This window comes from Hemibagrus wyckioides, linkage group LG04 (genome assembly GCF_019097595.1).
Source record: "Hemibagrus wyckioides isolate EC202008001 linkage group LG04, SWU_Hwy_1.0, whole genome shotgun sequence".
In the NCBI taxonomy this organism is placed as follows: Eukaryota; Metazoa; Chordata; class Actinopteri; order Siluriformes; family Bagridae; genus Hemibagrus; species Hemibagrus wyckioides.
In genome coordinates, this window is record NC_080713.1 from 4014915 (window position 1) to 4041867 (window position 26953).

The 26953-nt window shown below is 40.1% G+C and overlaps 1 protein-coding gene across 2 annotated transcripts; it reads left to right on the forward strand.

Moving 5' to 3' along the window:
• The first annotated feature begins 15 nt into the window (after nt 1-15).
• Nucleotides 16-26953, forward strand: wdr59 (WD repeat domain 59). 2 transcript variants are annotated; one of them, XM_058388222.1, is made up of 27 exons: nt 16-85; nt 446-495; nt 1540-1675; nt 1976-2061; nt 2146-2226; nt 2882-2919; nt 3025-3113; nt 4004-4120; nt 4218-4295; nt 5362-5518; nt 6143-6222; nt 6327-6450; nt 6925-7031; nt 7167-7331; nt 7451-7546; nt 7646-7790; nt 7985-8054; nt 8126-8279; nt 9202-9255; nt 12154-12287; nt 12403-12484; nt 13912-14024; nt 15189-15330; nt 16439-16517; nt 17619-17742; nt 20871-21013; nt 25011-26953. In XM_058388222.1, the coding sequence occupies exons 1-27, from the start codon at nt 32-34 to the stop codon at nt 25244-25246; spliced, it is 2934 nt and encodes a 977-aa protein (XP_058244205.1). In that variant the 5' UTR covers nt 16-31; the 3' UTR covers nt 25247-26953. The 2 variants fall into 2 exon arrangements, with proteins under 2 accessions (XP_058244205.1, XP_058244206.1); XM_058388223.1 differs by lacking the exon at nt 9202-9255 and having other exon boundaries at nt 25011-26951.

The following is a 26953-nucleotide window of genomic DNA, read 5'->3' on the forward strand; positions in this document are numbered from 1 at the left end:
TTTGTTGATGTTTTTAGTAGTGGGGGGAAACATGGCGGCCCGGTGGAGCAGCGAGAATGTGGTGGTGGAGTTTAGAGACGCTCAGGTACAAACATGGTACCTGTGAGAATTCCAGCAGTCTGTTTAGCATCTTAATCACACCTCAGGTTGATGATTGAGGCTTAAATTGTGCAGGAAAAGTTGATCTGGAAAATAGATTGCTTGATCGCTGTGCAACCTTTATTCATTTACCACAGTGGAGCTGACGATAGCTGAACGCTCTGACGTTTATTTTATTATCATTATTATTATTATTATTATTACTTTAAGGCATTTGTGGAAAACTGCTTTGATGTATTTGCATGAATGTGTAGTAGTGTAATAAATAATAATCCAAATTAGCCTAATAATCAGTGTGACCTACTGAGGAAGTGTGTTCTTACATGTTTTTGGTGTTGTTTTCCAGGCTACTGCGATGTCAGTGGACTGTCTTGGGCACTATGCTGTTCTTTCTGGGTAAGTAAATGCCTGCTTTCTACCCTGTGATCACACTGTCGTGTAAAAATACTTTTCCACATAGTGTGGAGTGCTCCATGTCCTTTCCATATCTTCCTCTACAACTTTCAGATCCTACTTCACCTCCTGAGAGTACTGTGTTTCTTCAGAAACTTTGACTCGGTTTCTACTCTCTCCTAGCTCTGAACACACCAGAAACGAGAAATCCCGCTCTAAAAATGTGCGATTTATACAGTCAATGATTGTTTGAGCATTTACTTTCTGACTGAATTCAAGTTTAAGTCTTGGATAATATTTTATTCACATAATAAACATAAATCTTAGCTGAAAGGCGAAGCTCTCGATTTACCAGTCAATCTATGTTCCTACTCTCACCTATGGTCATGAGCTTTGGGTCGTGACCAAACAGACGAGATCCCGGAGTCGGGTGGCGGGGCGTTCCCTTAGAGATAGGGTAAGGAGCTCTGTCACCTGTGACGAGCTCGGAATAGAGCCGCTGCTCCTCCACATCGAAAGGTGCCAGTCGAGGTGGCTCGGGCATCTGTTTCGGCATGCCTCCTGGACGTCTCCATGGGGAGGTGTTCCGGCCTGCCCCACCAGGAAGAAACCCCGGGGAAGACCCAGGACACGCTGTCTCTCAGCTGACCTGGGAACGCCTCGGAATTTCCCAGGAAGAGTTGGAGGAAGTGTCTAGAGAGAGGAAAGTCTGGGTATCCCTGCTTAGACTGCTGCCCCTGTGACCCGGCTCCGGATAAGCTGACATGAAATGACACATAAATCCCAATACTAGATTTCCGAATACTAGTGGCACAAATATCATTCCATTAATCACTGATTTCTTTCTAAATCTTTACAAAAATCTGTTGTGCAACAAACCCACCAGAACCAAGCAACTAAACTAAACCGGTAAACACTTGATTCACACATTTTGGGCCTGAGAGCAAAATAGAGAACGCCTGAGTGTCCGTGAAGACCAGGTTGTAAAATACTTATTGTGAGTGAAGGATAATTTGTTTACACGCTTATGTTTTACGCTTATATTAGGAGACGTTTCTTGTACGTCGTGAACCTGGAGGCACCGTCAGAGGCTCCTCGGAAAATCAGTCGTCAGAGCAAGTGGGACGTCGGCACGGTGCAGTGGAATCCGCACAAGAGCGAAGCTCACATATTTGCAGCATCAGTAAGTGACGATTCTGAGCAGGTTTATTAGGTTAAAATCACAATCTGGTTTCATGTAAAGCAAGCAATGAGCAAGGATTAAGATGATTAAAACACTTCAAATGAGCTGTTATAGGAAAATATTCCACTTTAGGGAGATAATAAGAGAAACTCTACAGTGCATCAGGTTGCATCACATCACCCTGTTGTTGTTGTTTTGCCGTAAGAGCGTGTCCGGAGGTGTTTTATTGCTTGATATGTTTTAGTTTAATTCTAAATGATGATGTTTACATTGTTGGTGTGTGTGTGTGTGTGTGTGCAGAGTAATCAGCGTGTGGACCTGTACGTATGGCGTGATGGATGTGGAGAGTCTCACACGTCCCTTCAAGGCCACACACGGGTTATAAGGTAATATAATGAAACCGCCATCTTCATTCTTGGAAAAAAATATTTAATACATTTTACTGACTTTTGTTTTTCTTGTTGATGCAGTGATTTGGATTGGTCGTGGTTTGAGCCAGAACTTCTCGTCACAAGTTCAGTAGACACCTATATCTACATATGGGACACAAGGTGAGGAGGGAAAATCAACACCGCTTTCCAAATGTTAACTTTTTATTATTCACATATATAGATGTCAAAACTAATCAGTTTGGCATCATTGATGTTCTCTAATATATAAATATTCTAATTTTTTTTATATTATATATTTTTATATTATTATTTGTTTTAAATATAATAAAATATTTATATTATGATAATTAAATATATCTATCTATCTATCTATCTATCTATCTATCTATCTATCTATCTATCTATCTATCTATCTCTCTCTCTCTCTCTCTCTCTATACATATATATATATATATATATATATATATATATATATATATATATATTATAGAAATTTATATTAAATGTGGCTGAATCCCAAATGTCTTCCATATTCAGTATATATGCACAACCACAGAAAAATAGGGACCTTCGTTAATAATAGGTCTGTCTAAAAATATCACTTAGTAAAAGTTGTTTTTTAAATATTCAGTTTATAATTTGCCACATAATTTATATCATAAGTCCTTTAGCTGAAAATGATAAAATATTACTGCAAAAAGGAAAAAAGAAATAATAAAGAATTGAATAATTGCACCTTGGTAACCTAAATTAGAATCGAGTGTGTGTGTGTGTGTGTGTGTGTGTGTGTGCGTTTTCTTTCTGTTCTTTCCAGAGACACACGTAAGCCTACAGGAGCTCTATCAGCAGTAGGTGAGTTTACACCCTCCATAGTTCAGATTAAACCAGACTCCGACTGTGAACCAAACCCAGACTAATCTCTCTCATCCTCCTGTGTCTTCATTTGCTGTTGTACAGCCGGAGCATCTCAGGTGAAGTGGAACAAAAAGAATCAGCACTGTTTGGCTTCTAGTCACGACGGAGACGTCCGGATCTGGGACAGACGGGTGAGTCAGGACGATGTTTCAAATTCCTGACCAGTTTTACTCTTTTTTTCATGTATGTATTTATTTTATATATTATATAATCTGTTTAAATATCTTCAGTGATGAAGATTGAAAATTTACTACACAGCCATGACATACACCGGAAGGCATAACATTATGACCAGTGAGAGGTGAAGTGAATAAGACTGATGATCTCCTCATCATGGCACCTGTTAGTGGGTGGCAAGTTTGCCCTCAAAGTTGATGTTAGAAGCAGGAAAAATGGACGAGAGTAAGGATTTGAGCGAATTTGATGAAGGGCCAAATTGTGATGGCTAGAGCACTGGATCAGAGCATCTCCAAAACTGCAGCTCTTGTGGGGTGTTCCCGGTCTGCAGTGGTCAGTATCTATTAAAAGTATCCTTTAAGTCCTGTAGGTCCTTTAAGACCTGTCCTATCTTGGTGCCAGATACCACAGCACATCTTCAGGGTTCTAGTGGAGTCTATAACTCGACAGGTCAGGGCTGTTTTGGCAGCAAAAGGGGGTACCAACACAATATTTGGCAGGTGGTCATAATGTTATGCCTGATCGGTATAGTGACGTGTGTAAATGTATACTGCGGTGTTTGCACTATTTTATGATCCAGTAACACAAAATGAATGACGTCTTGTTCACTCATCCTTTTATTTTTCCTTTTTAGCAACTCATTCTGTATATCTTGTGCTCACTAGTTTACCCTGGGAGGTAGAAAAGCGGCAGCACTACATGTATTTTAACTTAGAAGAAACAATTTTGACGTAGTTGTGTTAATCCTTCTCATCACAACGTCTAAAGAAACTCCTCCTGCTTTCATATGACCGAGGTGTGTTTATACTTGAGAAGGTTTTTTACTTATAATTGTTTATTTCAGAAACCCAACACTGCTGTTGAATACGTAGCCGCTCACCTATCCAAGATCCACGGCTTGGACTGGCATCCGGATAACGAGTACATCCTGGCAACCTCCAGCCAGGACAACTCCGTCAGGGTAAATAAATATTACACCGATTTCTGGTGTATAATAAACATAAACGTCATATAGGGTGAAATATCTCATTTTTGATGAACTTTATGGGTCTGTGCAGTTCTGGGACTACAGACAACCTCGAAAATACCTCAATATCTTGTCCTGCCAAGTTCCAGTTTGGAAGGCCAGATACACGGTACGTTAATCCTCTGTCTTGTTACCTGCATGATGTTTACTGAATATTTTGAAAATCATATATATATAAGGAGCAATGTGCATGCATTCGACAAGACTAATTTTTATTTTCAGGAAATAAATTCAAGAAAAAATGCTAATTTATCTGCAAAAATTAGTCGTAGGTCTAAAAATTTATAGGAATAAAAAAATTTGGATTTAATGTAATAAAAAAAATTTTTTTAAATAATTTCCTCACCCCCTTGAAGATGTTCATGTCTTTCTTTCTTCACTCGTAAAGAAATGATGTTTTTTGAGGAAAACATTTCAGGATTTTTCTCCATAAGGTGCCTGCGAGTTTGATCTTCCAAAATATATGTTACAGAAATAAATGTTTTATTTTTATTTTTCAGTATCTTAAAAGAACTTATCTGTGGGAGAGGATTTAAAAAAATTAATAAATAAGGAAGGGAGTTAGTCGTTTTGTGGAAAGCCACAAAGCCACAATATCTCTCGGTATAACCTCGGACCGCTCCTCCTTCTCCACACTTGTAAACACTGGGTCTGTAGCTCCGCCTACGTCACGCGTGACCTTCTTATGTGATTCCGTAGTACGTGGCGTCTCGGACGCGCATCCCAGAGCTAGTGCTAGATGAGCTTTTGTGGTTAAAAAGTATACAACTTTTTTTAATAAAATGGCCGATGGTTTGGCTAGATAAGAGTCTTCTTCCTGGGCTGAAGCTGCATTTTGGAAGTTCTAACTCGTGGGAAGTCCAATATATGGAGAAAAAGTTCTCCTCAAAAAACATCATTTCTTTACGACTGAAAAAAGAAAGACATGAACATCTTGGATGACCAGGGGGTGAGTAAATTATTTGTCGATCATTGTTCTGGAAGTGAACTTCTCCTTTAATCACATTGCAGCCATCAGAAAATCAACCTGACCAATCAGATTTGAGAATTCAGCAGCGCTGTGGTGTAATGAGAAATATTAGATACAGTTAGCTTCTATATTCGAGATACTTGACTTGTTGTAACTTGTTTCTCTGTTATGCTTCATTACTCCATATTGGTTTTGTCTGGATCAGCCGTTTTCCAACGGTCTGGTGACGGTGATGGTGCCTCAGCTCCGGCGAGAGAACAGCCTCCTGCTGTGGAGCACGCTGGACCTCAACAGCCCGGTTCATGCCTTCGTAGGTCATGACGACGTGGTGCTGGAATTTCAGTGGAGACCTCAGAAAGAAGGTGATTCACATGAGTCACATAAAAATGCTTGATTTTGATAATATCGAGACATTTCTACAATTTTCACTATTCATACCATAGTTTCATTTCATATCAGCTGTTTCTATTAATTATATAATTACGAATATAAACATGTGAAAAATGCTATTTATAAATATCCTTTATATTTATAAAATATTTAAAAAAATTATTTTACAGTTTGTTAAGGAAAATAAGATTACAAAAAAGAAATTACAATTTAATTTATTTTATTTTTGTTTTTTTTATACAATTTATTCCTGATATGTCACATAAAGCATGTTGTTAATAACTGTATCAGTATCAATATCATCATATGGCCTAACTCTATTTTGCTGGAAAAAGAATCAGCAGAGAATAAATAGATAAATAAACAAATAATAAGCTAAACACAGAACAAGTGGACACATTAAGAGAACAAGGTAATGACAGGACAGGGGGCGGAGACAGAAACCAAAATATGAGAACATGGATCTCGATGAGGAAACGTTTCATAACATAATTTCGTATTTCGTGTCATAGTTAGGCCCTGCGTCTTGTTTGGAGCGTGTGTTTAGAATGTTTTCTTGTGTATATATCTAACATTTTATTTTATTTTATTTTAAGGATCGAAGGACTGCCAGTTGGTCACATGGTCCAGAGATCAGACTCTTCGGATATGGAGGGTGGATCCTCAGTTACAGAAGGTGAGAGCTGTGGGTGAAATCTGTGTCAGATATGACGGTGATAAAAAAAGGAAACCATAAACACGGCATCCTCGAAGTTCGACTTGAAGTTTCGTCTCTTGTAGTTATGCGCCAGCGACATTGTGGAGGAGCTGATGGAAGGCATGACCCTCACAACAGAGTCTGAGAAGACACTCCGCTCCCAGGAACCTCCTCTGAGCCCCAGTCTAACGTCCGACGACCTGCAGGGTGAAACTCCATCAAACACAAGACTTAACAACGTGATACATTCTGTAACAGATGTCTAATCAGCATTCAGTCAGTGGAATAAAAACATTAGCGTAATGGATATTAGTGCTGTTGCAATTCTCGATTCTGATTGGTCGGGTGATGAATTTGCTGTAACGGAGGTAAATGACAGGGTGTATTAACATGCTTGAAGTTTATTAACAGCGTTTCTATAGTAACAGCTCCTTCACATGTACTTAAAATTGTTGATATGGTGACGTTTCCTGTATGGAGATGTTTAGCGTGTATGGAAGGAGTCTCCAGTGTTAGTGCTTTGTAACAGTCAGAGGTAAAGCCGTCACTTTTCTATCAATTTTTGAGCTTTGCAGTATATTCATTTAGATAAATGGATAGAAAGTACAACATGTTCTTTAGTAATTAGGTTAGAATTGTTGTTAAAGATGAATATAACACCAGCCTGTTTTGTTTGTGTAGGTCAGTTTGAGGCATCCAGTGGCAGGCAGGACCCCGCTGGCCTCGTCCAGACCCTGCAGCAAGAGTTCTCACTGGTCAACTTACAGATCCGCAACGTCAACGTGGAGGTCAGGAGCCATGGACTTTCTATTTTGTCTAACGATGAACAGAAATGACCATTAACTTAAGTATTGAAGAAACACAACTCAAATCTTTATATTGTTTTATTGTGTGTGTGTGTGTGTGTGTGTGTGTTTGCGTAGATGGACGCTGTGAACCGCACCTGCTTCGTCTCGGCTCACTGTGGAGCGAATCAGGTCAGGCTGGTGGTGAAATTTCCCGCTCAGTATCCAAACAACGCTGCACCGTCTTTCCAGTTTGTTCCTCCAACGACCATCTCGTCCTCCATGAAGACCAAGATACAGAAGGTACCCTAAGATTATCTGCTTTACAGCACCATGGTTCTTTAATGGTCATAACAAGCTACTGGTCATTATTAGGGATGAAAAAAGTAGCTATAATTTGTCATCTTGTGTTTTGTTTCTAGATCTTGACGGATACGTCGCTTCAGAAAGTAAAGAGGAACCAAAACTGCCTGGAGCCATGCGTGAGGCAGCTGGTGTCCTGCCTCGAATCAGACGCGGTTAGTGCCTCAAATATGTTCTTGCATACATCGTGCATTATGTTAGATTCCATTAGTCTCTATGGTTGCTGGTTTACATGACCTGTATGTTTACTGCAGGAGGACGGCACTAATCCCCATGTGTTCAGTAACTCTGTGAGTCCTGCTCTTCCTGCTTTCCCTCGTGTCACTAACACCTACGGCTCTTACCAGGACGCTAACATCCCTTTCCCACGTACCTCAGGTGCTCGCTTCTGCGGAACAGGTGAGCAATAATTATGAGTTCATTTGTTCTGAATTTGTTGTAAATCTTCAGCTTTAGCATCCAATCTTCTGTCCACTTTTCTGAAAACCTATGATTTCTGTCATAGAGGATAAATAAACACCTTCTGACCAGTCAGAATCGAGAGATTCTGTACATTGATGTAATGTAATTTTATATTATGTTTTATCTCGCAGGCTCTCTGGTTTATTTCACTCGGCCCATGTCCATGCATCGCACCGTCCCTCCTACAGAACCTACGCCCAGGTACACCTTCAACCTCTATATTATTCACTATGTTAGCGTTATAGTATAATGACTAAGCCTGTCTCTTCCAGATCCCTCTCAGCGTTGTCTGCGTACCACAGTGGCCTTATGACTCCCATGAAAATGCGCAGCGAGTCTCAGTCCACGCTGCGGCTGTACAGCGGGAGTCCAACACGCACCGATAAAGAACAAGTGTCCATCTCCTCCTTCTACTACAAGGAACGGGTAAGCGTAGATACATGAGAGTAAAATTAAAACGATGGATATGCTTTATTTGGAATATCTGGGGATTAGGGGATTTATTATTGAGAATATCTGGCAACGTGGCATTTAGGGAACACGTATAATCAGAAACGGTTGGTTGGAGTCAGGTGAGAAGACAGATACGATGATTTTCAACTTCATCTCTGTCTGTTCACACTGTGTGTGTGTGTGTGTGTGTGTGTGTGTGTGTGTGTGTGTGTGTGTGTGTGTGGCCTATTGTGCAGCCATTGGAATATCTCACCAAGAATCCGATTGACCTTAACTGATCTCTATATCAGACACTCATATCAATCATTTCTAATTATTCCTGCTTTTGAAATGCTGCCATCAGATATCCTTAATAAAAAGGTTAAGTTATACACTCACTGTCCACTTTATTAGGAACACCGGCTCATTTATGCAGTTATCTAATCGGCCAATCACGTGGCAGCAGCACAGTGCCGAAAATCATCAAAAACTTCAGGTAATGTTTACATTAAACACCAGAACTGGACAGAATATGGTGTTTTTCCAGTTCTTTGCTGTCCAGGTTGTTTGGGTGTGTCTGTACCCACGACCGGATTGGATTGCGGTTGTAGCTCATCCACCTCAAAATCCCACAAGATTAAACATCACCTGAAGCTCTTGCATGATTTTATACATTCCACCACTGCCACATGATTGGCTGATCAGATATCCGCATAAACGTGTAGGTGTTCCTAATAAAGTGGACGGTGAGTGTACGTCATTTATGTGCTAGTTCATGTCAGTGCTGTTTGCTGTGTTGTGTGTTCACTCATTGTTTTCTGTACTGTATCCTTCTTTTCTTCCTTTTTTTTTATTCCTTTTTGTGTTATGATGGACTGTCCCTCCTTTGGTCTGTTTTATCCCACACACCAATCAGAAGCCTCTGTCTATCCATCGCCGCTGGTCTGTGCAGACTATAGCTGACTGTCCGGTACCGATCTCCCTCCCTCTCTCTCTCTCTCTCTCTCTCTCCTTCTCTCCCTCCTGCCATTTATTACTTCTTTTTTTTTCACTCTCTTACTTTCTATATTTCTTTTTTTCCCCGATGAACGAGGAACTGAATACGTCAATCAGGGACTTCCGGCAGTTTTCCGTTATGCTTTCTAATCTTTCTTTGCTACTCGTGTAATTTTACAGCTCCATAATCATCTCGGATACGTCACACAGATCGGCTACTAACTAACAGACACCCAGTGCAAAAGTTTGTGCACCCTTTGGACAAAATGAAAGAACTGGTCTGTTTCCACCTTGTGTCCAGCGTTCCAGGATTAGGAGCTTACTGAAGGATTAATGAATGAAGGAAGGAAGGAAAAAAAGAAGAAAGGAAATAAGGAAGGAAATGAGGAAAGAAGGAAGGAAAGTAAGAAGGAAGGAAATGAGGAAAGAAGGAAGGAAAGTAAGAAGGAAGGAAATGAGGAAGGAAAGTAAGAAGAAAGGAAATAAGGAAGGAAGACAGGAAAGAAGGAAGGAAATGAGGAAAGAAGGAAGGAAAGTAAGAAGGAAGGAAAGTAAGAAGAAAGGAAATAAGGAAGGAAGGAAGACAGGAAAGAAGGAAGGAAATGAGGAAAGAAGGAAGGAAAGTAAGAAGAAAGGAAATAAGGAAGGAAATGAGGAAAGAAGGAAGGAAAGTAAGAAGGAAGGAAATGAGGAAAGAAGGAAGGAAAGTAAGAAGAAAGGAAATAAGGAAGGAAAGTAAGAAGAAAGGAAATAAGGAAGGAAATGAGGAAAGAAGGAAGGAAAGTAAGAAGAAAGGAAATAAGGAAGGAAATGAGGAAAGAAGGAAGGAAAGTAAGAAGAAAGGAAATAAGGAAGGAAATGAGGAAAGAAGGAAGGAAAGTAAGAAGAAAGGAAATAAGGAAGGAAATGAGGAAAGAAGGAAGGAAATGAGGAAAGAAGGAAGGAAAGTAAGAAGAAAGGAAATAAGGAAGGAAATGAGGAAAGAAGGAAGGAAATGAGGAAAGAAGGAAGGAAATGAGGAAAGAGGGAAGGAAATGAGGAAAGAAGGAAGGAAAGTAAGAAGAAAGGAAATAAGGAAGGAAGACAGGAAAGAAGGAAGGAAAGTAAGAAGAAAGGAAATAAGGAAGGAAGGCAGGAAAGTAAGAAGAAAGGAAATAAGGAAGGAAAGTAAGAAGAAAGGAAATAAGGAAGGAAGGCAAGAAAGAAAGAAGGAAAGAAAAGGAGGAAGGATTGGGAGAAAGGAAGGTAGGAAAGAAAGAAGAAAGGAAATGAGGAAGGAAGACAGGAAAGAAAGAAGGAAAGAAAAGGAGGAAGGATTGGGAGAAAGGAAGGTAAGAAAGAAAGAAAGAAAGAAAGAAAGAAAGAAAGAAAGAAAGAAAGAAAGAAAGAAAGAAAGAAAGAAAGAAAGAAAGAAAGAAAGAAAGAAAGAAAGAAAGAAAGAAAAGGAGGAAGGATTGGGAGAAAGGAAGGTAGGAAAGAAAGAAGGATAGAAAAGGAGGAAGGCTTGGGAGAAAGGAAGGTAGGAAAGAAAAGGAGGAAGGATTGGGAGAAAGGAAGGTAGGAAAGAAAGAAGGAAAGAAAAGGAGCAAAGATTGGGAGAAAGGAAGGTAGGAAAGAAAGAAGGAAAGAAAAGGAGCAAAGATTGGGAGAAAGGAAGGTAGGAAAGAAAGAAGGAAAGAAAAGGAGCAAGGATTGGGAGAAAGGAAGGTAGGAAAGAAAGAAGGAAGAAAGGATGGGAGGGAGGGAGGGAGGAAGGAAGGAGGAAATTATTTAGAGGAAAGAAGGAAGGAATAGAGGAAAGTAAGAAGGAAGGAAATAAGGAAAGAAGGAAGGAAGAAAGACAGGAAAGAAAAGAAGGAAGGATAGGAGGAAGGAAGGAAGGAAATAAGGAAGGAAGGAAAGAAAGGTCACAGTCTATGCTACAAAATAAAAGAAATAAAATTAATTTTAATTAATTAAATTTTAAAAATAAAGCTCACCTCAATAATTCGACCGTGACTCAAATATTTACTGGAAATTTTCACAGCCTGATTTTACTCTCTGTATTTTCCAGCATCGTCCCTCTTTGTGTTGAAATCATCATCAAACTTTTGCACTCAATTACAGTACACAATTACGGTCACTGTCTAATTTTTATTTACCTTATTTTGTTTAACACATAATAAAGATGTCAATACAGCTTAGTGTCCTCTGAGGAACATAGCTTTCGTTATACATAATTCCTGCTTTTATAAATACACCGATCAGGCATAACATTATGACCTGCCTAATATTGTGTTGGTCCCCCTTTTTGCTGTCAAAACATCCCTGACCCTTCGAGGTATGGACACTAGATCCCTGAAGGTGTGCTGTGGTATCTGGTACCAAGATGTTAGCAGCAGATCCTTTAAGTCCTGTAAGTTTTGAGGTGGGGCCTCCATGTGTCTTACAGGACTTAAAGGATACTTTTGATAGATACTGACCACTGCAGACCGGGAACACAGTTCTGCAGTTTTGGAGATGCTCTGATCCAGTGGTCTTGCCATCACAATATAGCCCTTGTCAAACTCGCTCAAATCCTTACGCTTGTCCATTTTTCCTGCTTCTAACACATCAACTTTGAGGAGAAAATGTTGACTTGCTGCCTAATATATCCCACCCACTAACAGGTGCCATGATGAGGAGATCATCAGACTTATTCACTTCACCTGTCAGTGGCCATAATGTTATGCCTGATCGGTGTATATAAGAGAAGCAAAAATAAAATAAATAAATGCTGAAAAAGATACCATAATCCTGATGTAATTTGTGCTAATCCTATCACTAACCCTCGTTCTTGTCAGCGCTGGTTGATGCAGCTGATTGTTGTGTATTTTGCTGACATGTGCCTCAGAAATCACGCCGCTGGAAAGGGAAGCGAGAAGGAACCGACTACAGCAATAAAACGCTCAAACTGGCCGGTAAAGTCATCATTCAGGATATTTCCTGTCTCCTTCCTATTCACAAAGCCCTCGGTGAAGCCTACATGTGAGCATGTGACCTTGGATTTCAGCATACGTTATTATAGTACTCATGTTCATTGTTTTTGGTGTTTACATTACATTGTTAATGCTTCCCTGTTTGTTTTTTTTTTTTTTTTCAGATTAAATATGAACGACATACGGGACACATGTCAGAAGAACGCAGCCGCCGCTCTGACAGTAGGACGCAGAGATTTAGCAAAGGTGCTTGAATCTGATTGGTCAGGAGGTGTTGATTAATTGTCTATACAGCAGCCCTGACACCTCACAGGTTTACATCAATACCCTTGTTGGAAAACGTTATCGTTTCTATAGTAACAGATTAGTGCACTGTATATAAATGGATTAAAAAGAGTGAAGTTTTTAAGGTTAGCTAACTCTAAGCAATTTAGCTAGCGTTTTTGGAAGGAGTCTCCAGTGCCAGTGCTTTTGTAACAGTGTTAGTCTCCTTCTCACATAAAGCGACAAGCAGAGATTGTTTATTTTCAGTAAGAGCTGGAGACAGCGAGTGTCACCATCCAGATGTGGGCGTGTCCAGTGACATGACGACAAATATGAAGCTCTAGAGCACACATGATCCATGGCACACACTCCTTCAGCTCGTATGATATTATGAAGATAAACACTGCAGAATTTTATACGCAAATACTAAAAAAATCTCTCCAGATTTTAGTGGCAAGAAAACCGATTTGGAATGCTAGTAGCTCCACCCACTGAGAAACATTATCACTATGGCAACCAGTAGCAGGAACGGCGATGGGCGACTGGAGACTTGCAGCATCATCGCTGACGTTTGTGGACGTTCCACAGTATTACACGTAACAATATGAGGATAAAAATGTAATGTGATGGTCATTAATCTCTGGAAAATTATAATCAGTGGCCAGTTGTTTTAGTATAACACAACATAACACAACATAACACAACATAACACAACATAACACAACATAACACAACATAACATAACATAACATATAACATAACATAACATAACATAACACATAACATAACATAACACATAACATATAACATATAACACATAACATATAACACATAACATATAACACATAACATATAACACATAACACATAACACATAACATATAACACATAACATATAACACATAACATATAACACAACATATAACACATAACATATAACATATAACACATAACATATAACACATAACATATAACACATAACATATAACACATAACATATAACACATAACATATAACACATAACATATAACACATAACATATAACACATAACATATAACACATAACACATAACATATAACACATAACATATAACACATAACATATAACACATAACATATAACACATAACATATAACACATAACATATAACACATATAACACATAACATATAACACATAACATATAACACATATAACACATAACATATAACACATAACATATAACACATAACATATAACACATAACATATAACACATAACATATAACATATAACATAACATAACATAACATATATACTATATAATATAACTTATAGGATCTGTTCTCACACACACACACACACACACACACACACACACATTAACCTGATGCTGATCATTTACTTTTTAATGCTTGATTCTTGTGTCACAGGTTTGGGCTTTGGCATCCGCAGCGACCAGTCTGGACCTGTACCCTGACTCCGATCCTGACACTGACACTCCTTGGGCTCGACACCCGTTTGGGCGACAGCTGCTAGAGACTTTGTGAGTTTTTTACACTGTGTGTGTTTGTGGATACGTGGATGATAGCAACACTCTTGTTTTAGCACTAGCTCGTATTGTCTAAATACACTATATTGCCAAAAGTTTTGAGACACCCCTCCAAATCATTGAGTTCAGGAGTTGGGCTCGGCCCCTTAGTTCCAGTGAAAGGAACTCTTAATGCTTCAGCTTCATACCAAGACATTTTGGTCAATTTCATGCTCCCAACTTTGTGGGAACAGTTTGGGGATGACCCCTTCCTGTTCCAACATGACTGCACACCAGTGCACAAAGCAAGGTCCATAAAGACATGGAGTCCTGACCTTAACCCGATAGAACACCTTTGGGATGAATTGGCCTTCTTGTCCAACATCAGTGCCTGACCTCACAAATGCGCTTGTAGAGGAATGGTCAAACAAACTCCTAAACCTTGTGGAAAGCCTTCCCAGAAGAGTTGAAGCTGTTATAGCTGCAAAGGGTGGGACAACTCCATATTACATTCATGTGCATGTAAAGGCAGACGTTCCAAAACTTTTGGCAATATAGTGTAACTAACTTAAGTGTTTTTTTTTTTTATTATACATGATTTTATTATTAGCGGTAATTAAGATGATATAAAGTTCACTCTACTGAAGTGAAGAGGAGGTTGAGGAACACGAGTGTGACGGACTCTTTTGAGACTCTCTTGACTTGCTTTTATAATAAACAAGTAACTGTAGCTGAATTACCTGAGTATTTTACATTCTTAGGCATTATGGATGTAGGTATTATGTTTTCGGACTGTCTGCATTTTGGAACATCCATGTGTCTGTCCGAGATTCTCTTCATAACGATATCTTAAGGGGTTTTTGTCGGATTTTAAACAGAGATATCAGAGAAATTAATAGATTAAGGAACTGATCCAAACAGGGCTAAGGTCATATGTCCGAAATAGTTTTTCTTTGATACCTTTTTCATGTTTGAAGAATATTTTATCGGTATTTTATGTACATGGTAACATAAAACAGGAAGGATTAGACTTGTTGGAGATGGTTTTTAATTGGATCAAGGCTGTAAATATCAAATCTCCAGTTTGTTTATTTCTTTGTTTATAGCTCTTTATCACTCAGATCATCATGTAGATTAGAGGTCCTGATCCCTGGTGTTTGCTCTCTTTATTCTCCGCAGGCTTGAACACTACAGTCAGATGAGTGATGTACAGACTCTGGCCATGCTGTGCAGTGTGTTCAGGGGTCAGGGGATCCCTCAGGACTATTTCACACTGTACGGCCCACGCAGCTCAGGCTTCACCCTCCACCACTCACGCTATGTCAGTCCTCTCACCCTTCTCTCTCTCTAACACACTCTTACATAACAAACTCTTTTATTTCCCTGTTTTCCTGTTTTATATCGAAGGTTTTCTCTCAGCACCGAAAAGCTTTACATTTAAATCAGAATGTTTCTTCAGCGTATCCGCGTAAAGATGATTCAGGGGCGGGGCTATGTATGTTTGTGATGTCACAAGTTTAGCTCCGTTCTTTCGAACCGGTTATGTCTGATATGCAAATGACTAGAGGATGATGCTGAAACTTTTAGCTACAGATCCCAACTCCAGTCAAATCCGGGTTGCTATGGTAACGCTATATTTTGGCGTTAAACACATTGGAGGGAAAATGATGCAGCTCAGGAGGACCTTTGGATTTGTAATTTGCATATTTATGAATATTCATGAATTCAATCACTTTTTAATGAGGATAATGGTGCATACCTGGTGCAAGGTTAATATTATTATCATTATTGTTGTTGTTGTTATTTTTAAGGGTTATTTTAGTAGTTTCTTTTAAATTAAATATTATATGTATTTTTTTAAAAATATCCTACATGTATATTAGGTTTAAAATAACACGCTTTTGCTTAAAATTGAATATCATTATCTTATGGTTATTGAAAAGCTTGATAATTCTAATAATAATAATTATTATTAGTAGTAGTAGTTGTAGTAAAAATATTCTTTAAATTAATAATAATTATTATTATCAGTTGTAGTAGTAGTAGTAATAGATATTTTTAAAATTAATAATAAAAATAATAATTATTATTAATAGTATTAGTAGTAATATTTATAGTTATTTTTAAAATTAATAATTATTATTATTATTATAATTTTTATTATTAGTCATCATAGTAGTAATATTTATAGTTATTTTTAAAATTAATTAATAATAATAACAGCAACAATAATAATAATTATTATTAAATTAATGTAGATCTATACAGTAACGTATTATTTAACGGATTATAGAAGATGTTTCAGATCCTAGTTTTTGACAGCATTGTCCTTTAGCTCATGACTGAATGCAAGACTCACTGTTTTTAGTGTGTTATTTATTTATTTATTTATTCTTTCTTTCTTTCTTTCTTTCTTTCTTTCTTTCCAGCCCAGCTTCACTTCCAGCTCGGTCACATCTGGTTCCTGCTCCAGTACCTCCGACTCCATCAGCGCTCCGTGGAACATGGGTGAGTAATTCCTAACGTCTCCTCATCCTGCTGATCTTTCAGCTCAGTCTGTGTATTTTGGCAGCGTACTTCATCTCTATCAGTTATCTGTGTGTGTGTGTGATCCATTGAGACACTCTTGGCATTTGTTATGTGTAATATGAAGTTCATTTGCATATCTATAAAGGCACATGTTCAGGAATAATGTTTCAGGGTATGGAAAATCTGTATAAACCTGTCAGGACTGGAACTGGGATCATTTTTTCCCCCTATTATTTCATTTTAACCCCAAATTCTAACACTGTTTATAATTCCTGGCTGGAAATCCCAGTCCTTGGTTTCAGTTTATGACTCTCACTGCTAAAAACAAAAGCAGCCTGAACTGTTATTGTTGGGTAAAAAGTTTGAAATGACTGTTTTGATGGATGTTAGGATGTTAGGATTATATCACAAGTTCAGTCATGTGTTTTACTCCTAATAGACTAGATTTAGTGTTTAATACAGTGGTTAAGCTGCTCTAACCGTCCTACTGATCCAGATAGAGAGCGAAAAAATGTAAACAGGGTTGAGATCAGTGTGTGAAATTTCAGCTTTTTGGAGACTGATGACGGAGATCTTCAAAGAGTTTAGTAAAAAAACATGGACACTATTATGGAAAGTAGCTTCCAGAAACAGGACATCCAGAAATTCTGTATAAGCAAACTCATATAAGAGACTTGAGACTATTACATCTGTCAGCTTGCGACAGCAAGGAATTAGTGTCTATAATGACCTCAGAAACTACACTGACCTTATAGTTTCCCATAAGCCCTTGGTTGCTGTTGTAGAAAGGACATTTTCACGCAGTAGGTCCAGTATCACCCAAATGAGGATGAGGCTTCCTTCTGAGCCTGGTTCCTCTCAAGGTTTCTTCCTCATATCATCACAGGGAGTTTTTTCCTCGCCACCGTCTCCACAGGCTTGCTCATTAGGGATAAAATAGTAACTTTATCCTTTTTTTTCCTTCTCTGTTTCTATACTTCTGTAAAGCTGCTTTGAGAAAATGTCCCTTGTTAAAAGCGCTATAGAATTGAATTGAATATAAAAGTGCTGAATGACTTTTCTTTGACTGATCTCCTCCAGCCGGACGTGACGCCGAACAAGCCCTACCGTGGGGCGAGTCGTCTCCAGACGAGGTTCGTTACGCTAACCAGGCCTACACGGATCCCCGGGAACGAGAGAAAGAGCAACACGACATGAACAAAAGGTCTTCATTCTGCTGATTATACAAATGTATTCCGTCTGTGAGGCTCTCAGGGTTCTGTCCCATCTGTTTGATTATGGTTTGGATTTTTATTTCATTTATTATGTACTCAGTTATTTATAGAAAGAAATTAGTTCCCAATCTGTGCATCTGTTATTTACACAGTCCTGCCATCAGCGCTGTGTGTGTGTGTGTGTGTGTGTGTGTGTGTGTGTGTGTATGTGTGTGTATGTGTGTGTGTGCGTTTTTCAGTGTATCTGCATAAAGACGATTAAGAGGCGGGGCTACGTACGAGTTTATGATGTCACAAATTAAGCTTCGAACCATGTCTGCTATGCGAATGACTAGAGGATGATGCAGAAACTTTTAGCTACAGATCCCGTACACTGGGAATGTTAGTGAAACCACGTGCTGAACTCGGGGTTGAGGAAACTCCTGTCAAATCCGGGTTGCTATGGTAACGCCATATTTTGACGTTAGGGAAAATGGTGCAGCTCAGGAGGACCTTGGGATTTCTAATTTGCATATTTATGAATATTCACTTCTTAATGAGGATAAAGATGCAAACCTGGTGCAAAGGTTTATTTTAGTAGTTTCTTTTAAGCTATATATTTTATAGAATGAGAGATGAGAGAAATAAAAGTATGGGGAAGAGGTGAGAGAAATGAAAGGATGAAGGAAAGATGAGGGAGATGAAAGGATGAGAGAAATGAAAGGGTGAATGGAGAGATGACAGAAATGAAAGGATGAGAGTGATAGATGACAGAAATGAAAGGACGATGGAGAGGTAATAGAAATAAAGAATGAGGGAGAGGTGAGAGGAATGAAAGGATGAGGGGGAGGTGAGAGAAATGAAAGGATGAGAGAGAGAGATGACAAATGAAAGGAGGATGGAGAGGTAATAGAAATAAAGAATGAGGGAGAGGTGAGAGAAATGAAAGGATGAGGGAGAGGTGAGAGAAATGATAGGATGAGGGAGCGGTGAGAGAAATGAAAGGATGAGAGAGAGAGAGATGACAAATGAAAGGAGGATGGAGAGGTGAGAGAAATGAAAGGATGAGGGAGAGGTGAGAGAAATGAAAGGATGAGAGAGAGAGATGACAAATGAAAGGAGGATGGAGAGGTGAGAGAAATGAAAGGAGGATGAACAGGTGAGAGAAATGAAAGAATGAGGGAGAGGTGAGAGAAATGATAGGACGATGGAGAGAAATTAAAGAAATGAAAGGATGAAGGAAAGATGAGAGAAATTAAAGGATGAGAGAGGTGAGAGAAATGAAAGAAGGATGGAGAGATGATATATATTTATATGTACATATAATATTCTACACATTTAAAAGGTTTAAAATAACATGTTCTTTTGAAAGGATGTTCAAAGTGTGTGTGTGTGTGTGTGTTCACCAGTTAAGAGACACTGATGTTAGTAGTGTGTGTGTGTGTGTGTGTGTGTGTGTGTGTTCACCAGTTAAGAGACACTGATGTTAGTAGTGTGTGTGTGTGTGTGTGTGTTCACCAGTTAAGAGACACTGATGTTAGTAGTGTGTGTGTGTGTGTGTGTGTGTGTGTGTGTTCACCAGTTAAGAGACACTGATGTTAGTAGTGTGTGTGTGTGTTCACCAGTTAAGAGACACTGATGTTAGTTGTGTGTGTGTGTGTGTGTGTTCACCAGTTAAGAGACACTGATGTTAGTAGTGTGTGTGTGTGTGTTCACCAGTTAAGAGACACTGATGTTAGTAGTGTGTGTGTGTGTGTGTGTTCACCAGTTAAGAGACACTGATGTTAGTAGTGTGTGTGTGTGTGTGTTCACCAGTTAAGAGACACTGATGTTAGTAGTGTGTGTGTGTGTGTTCACCAGTTAAGAGACACTGATGTTAGTAGTGTGTGTGTGTGTGTGTTCACCAGTTAAGAGACACTGATGTTAGTAGTGTGTGTGTGTGTGTGTGTGTGTGTGTGTTCACCAGTTAAGAGACACTGATGTTAGTAGTGTGTGTGTGTGTGTGTTCACCAGTTAAGAGACACTGATGTTAGTAGTGTGTGTGTGTGTGTGTGTGTTCACCAGTTAAGAGACACTGATGTTAGTAGTGTGTGTGTGTGTGTGTTCACCAGTTAAGAGACACTGATGTTAGTAGTGTGTGTGTGTGTGTGTTCACCAGTTAAGAGACACTGATGTTAGTAGTGTGTGTGTGTGTGTGTGTTCACCAGTTAAGAGACACTGATGTTAGTAGTGTGTGTGTGTGTGTTCACCAGTTAAGAGACACTGATGTTAGTAGTGTGTGTGTGTGTTCACCAGTTAAGAGACACTGATGTTAGTAGTGTGTGTGTGTTCACCAGTTAAGAGACACTGATGTTAGTAGTGTGTGTGTGTGTTCACCAGTTAAGAGACACTGATGTTAGTAGTGTGTGTGTGTGTGTGTGTGTGTGTGTGTGTGTGTTCACCAGTTAAGAGACACTGATGTTAGTAGTGTGTGTGTGTGTTCACCAGTTAAGAGACACTGATGTTAGTAGTGTGTGTGTGTGTGTGTGTGTGTTCACCAGTTAAGAGACACTGATGTTAGTAGTGTGTGTGTGTGTGTGTGTGTGTTCACCAGTTAAGAGACACTGATGTTAGTAGTGTGTGTGTGTGTTCACCAGTTAAGAGACACTGATGTTAGTAGTGTGTGTGTGTGTGTGTGTGTGTGTTCACCAGTTAAGAGACACTGATGTTAGTAGTGTGTGTGTGTGTGTGTGTTCACCAGTTAAGAGACACTGATGTTAGTAGTGTGTGTGTGTGTGTGTGTGTGTGTGTGTGTGTGTTCACCAGTTAAGAGACACTGATGTTAGTAGTGTGTGTGTGTGTGTGTGTTCACCAGTTAAGAGACACTGATGTTAGAAGTGTGTGTAGAAGTGTGTGTAGAAGTGTGTGTAGAAGTGTGTGTAGAAGTGTGTGTAGAAGTGTGTGTAGAAGTGTGTATAGAAGTGTGTATAGAAGTGTGTATAGAAGTGTGTATAGAAGTGTGTATAGAAGTGTGTGTAGTAGTGTGTGTGTGTGTGTGTGTGTGAGCTATGATGTAAGAGGAGACAGGAACAGTGTTTAAGATGTATAAATGCTGAGAGCTCACATCTTCCCTCCCGGGTTCTGGTTCCTTGTTGTTCAGATTATTAGACCCGGCGAACACCTTACAGTACGACGACTTCAAGAAGTGTTATGGGGAGATTCTGCACCGCTGGGGGCTGAAGGAGAAGAGGGCAGAAGTGCTGAAGTTTGTTTCCTGCCCCCCAGAACCACACAAGGGGATCGGTACAGTCATTTCCTCATAATGAAGTTTCAGTAAATAACAGCTAAGGAAAATCATTTTCTCTCCAATATCTCTCATCTCTCCATCATCCTTTCATTTCTCTCACTTCTCCATCATCCTTTCATTTCTCTCATCTCTCCATCATCCTTTCATTTCTCTCACTTCTCCATCATCCTTTCATTTCTCTCATCTCTCCATCATCCTTTCATTTCTCTCACTTCTCCATCATCCTTTCATTTCTCTCATCTCTCCATCATCCTTTCATTTCTCTCACTTCTCCATCATCCTTTCATTTCTCTCACTTCTCCATCATCCTTTCATTTCTCTCACTTCTCCATCATCCTTTCATTTCTCTCACTTCTCCATCATCCTTTCATTTCTCTCACTTCTCCATCATCCTTTCATTTCTCTCACCTCTCCATCATCCTTTCATTTCTCTCATCTCTCCCTCATCCTTTCATTTCTCTCATCTCTCCATCATCCTTTCATTTCTCTCACTTCTCCATCATCCTTTCATTTCTCTCACTTCTCCATCATCCTTTCATTTCTCTCACTTCTCCATCATCCTTTCATTTCTCTCACTTCTCCATCATCCTTTCATTTCTCTCACTTCTCCATCATCCTTTCATTTCTCTCATCTCTCCATCATCCTTTCATTTCTCTCATCTCTCCATCATCCTTTCATTTCTCTCACTTCTCCATCATCCTTTCATTTCTCTCACTTCTCCATCATCCTTTCATTTCTCTCACCTGTCCCTCATCCTTTCATTTCTCTCACCTCTCCATCATCCTTTCATTTCTCTCACCTCTCCATCATCCTTTCATTTCTCTCATCTCTCCCTCATCCTTTCATTTCTCTCACCTCTCCATCATCCTTTCATTTCTCTCACCTGTCCCTCATCCTTTCATTTCTCTCACCTCTCCATCATCCTTTCATTTCTCTCACCTGTCCCTCATCCTTTCATTTCTCTCACCTGTCCCTCATCCTTTCATTTCTCTCACCTCTCCATCATCCTTTCATTTCTCTCACCTCTCCATCATCCTTTCATTTCTCTCACCTGTCCCTCATCCTTTCATTTCTCTCACCTGTCCCTCATCCTTTCATTTCTCTCACCTCTCCATCATCCTTTCATTTCTCTCACTTCTCCATCATCCTTTCATTTCTCTCACCTGTCCCTCATCCTTTCATTTCTCTCACCTGTCCCTCATCCTTTCATTTCTCTCACCTCTCCATCATCCTTTCATTTCTCTCACCTCTCCATCATCCTTTCATTTCTCTCACCTGTCCCTCATCCTTTCATTTCTCTCACCTGTCCCTCATCCTTTCATTTCTCTCACCTGTCCCTCATCCTTTCATTTCTCTCACCTGTCCCTCATCCTTTCATTTCTCTCACCTCTCCATCATCCTTTCATTTCTCTCACTTCTCCATCATCCTTTCATTTCTCTCACCTGTCCCTCATCCTTTCATTTCTCTCACCTCTCCATCATCCTTTCATTTCTCTCACCTCTCCATCATCCTTTCATTTCTCTCACCTGTCCCTCATCCTTTCATTTCTCTCACCTCTCCATCATCCTTTCATTTCTCTCATCTCTCAATCATCCTTTCATTTCTCTCATCTCTACCTCATCCTTTCATTTCTCTCACCTCTCCATCATCCTTTCATTTCTCTCACCTGTCCCTCATCCTTTCATTTCTCTCACCTCTCCATCATCCTTTCATTTCTCTCACCTGTCCCTCATCCTTTCATTTCTCTCACCTGTCCCTCATACCTTCATTTCTCTCATCTCTCCCTCATCCTTTCATTTCTCTCACCTCTCCATCATCCTTTCATTTCTCTCACTTCTCCATCATCCTTTCATTTCTCTCACTTCTCCATCATCCTTTCATTTCTCTCAACTCTCTCCATCATCCTTTCATTTCTCTCAACTCTCTCCATCATCCTTTCATTTCTCTCAACTCTCTCAATCATCCTTTCATTTCTCTCATCTCTCCCTCATCCTTTCATTTCTCTCACCTCTCCATCATCCTTTCATTTCTCTCACCTGTCCCTCATCCTTTCATTTCTCTCACCTCTCCATCATCCTTTCATTTCTCTCACCTCTCCATCATCCTTTCATTTCTCTCACCTCTCCATCATCCTTTCATTTCTCTCATCTCTCCATCATCCTTTCATTTCTCTCATCTCTACCTCATCCTTTCATTTCTCTCACCTCTCCATCATCCTTTCATTTCTCTCACCTGTCCCTCATCCTTTCATTTCTCTCACCTCTCCATCATCCTTTCATTTCTCTCACCTGTCCCTCATCCTTTCATTTCTCTCACCTGTCCCTCATACCTTCATTTCTCTCATCTCTCCCTCATCCTTTCATTTCTCTCACCTCTCCATCATCCTTTCATTTCTCTCACTTCTCCATCATCCTTTCATTTCTCTCACTTCTCCATCATCCTTTCATTTCTCTCAACTCTCTCCATCATCCTTTCATTTCTCTCAACTCTCTCCATCATCCTTTCATTTCTCTCAACTCTCTCAATCATCCTTTCATTTCTCTCATCTCTCCCTCATCCTTTCATTTCTCTCACCTCTCCATCATCCTTTCATTTCTCTCACCTGTCCCTCATCCTTTCATTTCTCTCACCTCTCCATCATCCTTTCATTTCTCTCACCTGTCCCTCATCCTTTCATTTCTCTCACCTGTCCCTCATCCTTTCATTTCTCTCACCTCTCCATCATCCTTTCATTTCTCTCACCTCTCCATCATCCTTTCATTTCTCTCACTTCTCCATCATCCTTTCATTTCTCTCACCTCTCCATCATCCTTTCATTTCTCTCACCTCTCCATCATCCTTTCATTTCTCTCACTTCTCCATCATCCTTTCATTTCTCTCAACTCTCTCCATCATCCTTTCATTTCTCTCAACTCTCTCAATCATCCTTTCATTTCTCTCATCTCTCCCTCATCCTTTCATTTCTCTCATCTCTCCCTCATCCTTTCATTTCTCTCATCTCTCCCTCATCCTTTCATTTCTCTCATCTCTCCATCATCCTTTCATTTCTCTCATCTCTCCCTCATCCTTTCATTTCTCTCACCTCTCCATCATCCTTTCATTTCTCTCACCTGTCCCTCATCCTTTCATTTCTCTCACCTCTCCATCATCCTTTCATTTCTCTCACCTGTCCCTCATCCTTTCATTTCTCTCACCTGTCCCTCATACCTTCATTTCTCTCATCTCTCCATCATCCTTTCATTTCTCTCATCTCTCCATCATCCTTTCATTTCTCTCACCTCTCCATCATCCTTTCATTTCTCTCACCTGTCCCTCATCCTTTCATTTCTCTCACCTCTCCCTCATCCTTTCATTTCTCTCAACTGTCCCTCATCCTTTCATTTCTCTCACCTCTCCCTCATCCTTTCATTTCTCTCACCTCTCCATCATCCTTTCATTTCTCTCACCTCTCCCTCATCCTTTCATTTCTCTCACCTCTCCCTCATCCATACGCTCTCAAGCCTCAACCTTTAGACCCACATACGGTCTAATCTCTTCCCTCAGTGACGTATAGCTGCACTGCATTCTGGGACATTGAGTCCAGTGTTTGTGCCTCTAGATTTTTGCTAATACAGATACAGATTTCTGGAGATATTTAGCAAAAATCTAGAGGCACAAACACTGGACTCAAAGTCCCAGAATGCAGTGCAGCTATACGTCACTGAGGGAAGAGATTAGACCGTATGTGGGTCTAAAAGTTGAGTCTCAAGAGCTTACAGATGAGGGAGAGGTGAGAAGGATTAAAGTGCCGCTGCAGCATTTTCTTTAGGTAGAGATGAAAGGAGGGGTAATTCCTAAATGGCAGCAACATAGCATCATGGGTAATGTAGTGAACTGGCACAAAGTAGCTGATGAAAGACATTTGATGCAAAAAGAAGAGTCAGAAAACAGATTATTTCTATAGAGTGCTCTGGGTGATGGTGTGTGTTTTTACCGTGTTTGTGTGTTACAGAGTTCGGTGTGTACTGCTGCCACTGTCGGAGTCAAGCCCGAGGCACTCAGTGCGCCGTGTGCAAGCGCTTCACCTTCCAGTGCGCCATCTGCCACGTGGCCGTCCGCGGCTCGTCCAACTTCTGCCTGAGCTGCGGTCACGGAGGCCACACCAGCCACATGATGGAGTGGTTCCGCTCGCAGGAAGTCTGTCCTACAGGCTGCGGCTGTCACTGTCTCCTCCAGAGCACTTTCTGAAGCCCCTCCTACCCGGACGCCGCCGAGGTCTCAGGGTGCGTCTCGAAAACCTCTCGGTACTGCAACAGAGCCTGGACCGTTATTATTTTTTTAAACAGCACTGATACGGATGACAGATTTCCGCGCTGCTCTGAACAGAACCTTTCATGATCCGTATGCAAGAAAACTAAACCTAGCGTTTACACCAGCCTTATTATCAGTAATAATCGCTCCTGAGAAAGGAAGTGCCATGTCCCGCAATCCCGCTGCAGGGCTTTTATTTCTCTACGATCTGTGACCACGAGGGTGTAGGTGGACCGAACGTGCCGCTGAGCCGGCGCTGAAATGCGACGCGTCTGATGCCCTGGTCTTGTCTTTTCCTTTGAGAAGAGGAGAGTTAAGAAGCTGTGCTCTTGTATAAGGGAGTAGTGTTACAGGACGAAGCAGCAGCTGCAGAGTTTCTGCCCTGAATGAAGAAATAAATTGGTTTAAATAACTGCACCATATCCTGCAGAACAGTCAGTGTTTGTGTTCTCTCTCTCTCTCTCTCTCTCTCTCACTCTCTACCCTGTTTCTTTCTCTCTTCCCCTCTCCTTTCCTTTCCCTCTCTCTCATCCCCTTGTCTTCTTCTCTCTCCCTTTCTCTCTCTTCCCTCTTTATCTCTTCCCTTTCCTTTGTCTCTCTTGCACTCTCCTTCCCTCCCTCTCTCTTACTCTCTGTCCCCCCCTCTCTCTTTCTTTTTTTCCTCTCTTTCCCTCTCTCTTTCTCTCTATTCCTTCTCTCTTTCTTTCTGTCCCCCTCTCTCGTTCCCTCTCTTTTTCTCTCTCTCCTCTCTCTCCTTCCCTCTCTCTTCCTCTCTCTTTCTGTCTCTTCCCTCTCTCCTTCCCTCTCTCTTTCTTGCTATTTCCTCTCCCTTTCTCTCTGTCCCCCTCTCTCTCTTCCTCTCTCTATTTTTCTCTCTTTTCCTCACTCTTTCTTTCTTTCCCTCTCACTTAGACACTCCACTTCTCCCATCCCTCTCTCTCCCTCCCTCCCATCCCTCTCTCTCTCTCCCATCTCTCGCTCTCTCCCTCCCCCTTTCTCTACCCCCCCCACAGTAGTAAATCATGCGCATGTTCTCCTCAATGTCCACTCTCCACATCTCCTTCATGTCCACTGCTCTCAGGTCAGTGTGAAGGTTTTGGACAATCTCTTGTCAGAATGCTGAAAGTGTCTCAGACGAATTCTAAATAAATATTAATATCTGAGATGATTGTAACGATAGAGTGAATAAAAAACGAATACTAACCTACTCCATCGACCCACTGTCCAGTGGTGATGGACTTTATAGTCCTAAACATCTTCAGTATTTCCCTTCATCTTTTTATTCTTTGTCTAACTCAAGTACAGTTTCACGTTTTTGCAAACAGAATGCAAATGGAACGAGACCTCAATTATCATTTTAATAAAAAAGAAATAAAGTTGTTGTTTTTTTTTCTACAAGTTATGATTACTGAAGATTTTGAATGGCGTACAAAAATATGTCCAGTGGTGTCCAGTGTTCCTGAAATTATGATAGTGAGCAGAAATATCTCGAAAAACGTTTATAGAATTCATCTAGAATTGTAAAATTATTATAAATATATACATTTATATGTACAGTGTTGCTTGAAAGTTACAGAAGACTTTTGGTTGAATTCATACTTTTGCACAAGTCAAATTTTCAGTTTTTTTGAGATAAACTACTTT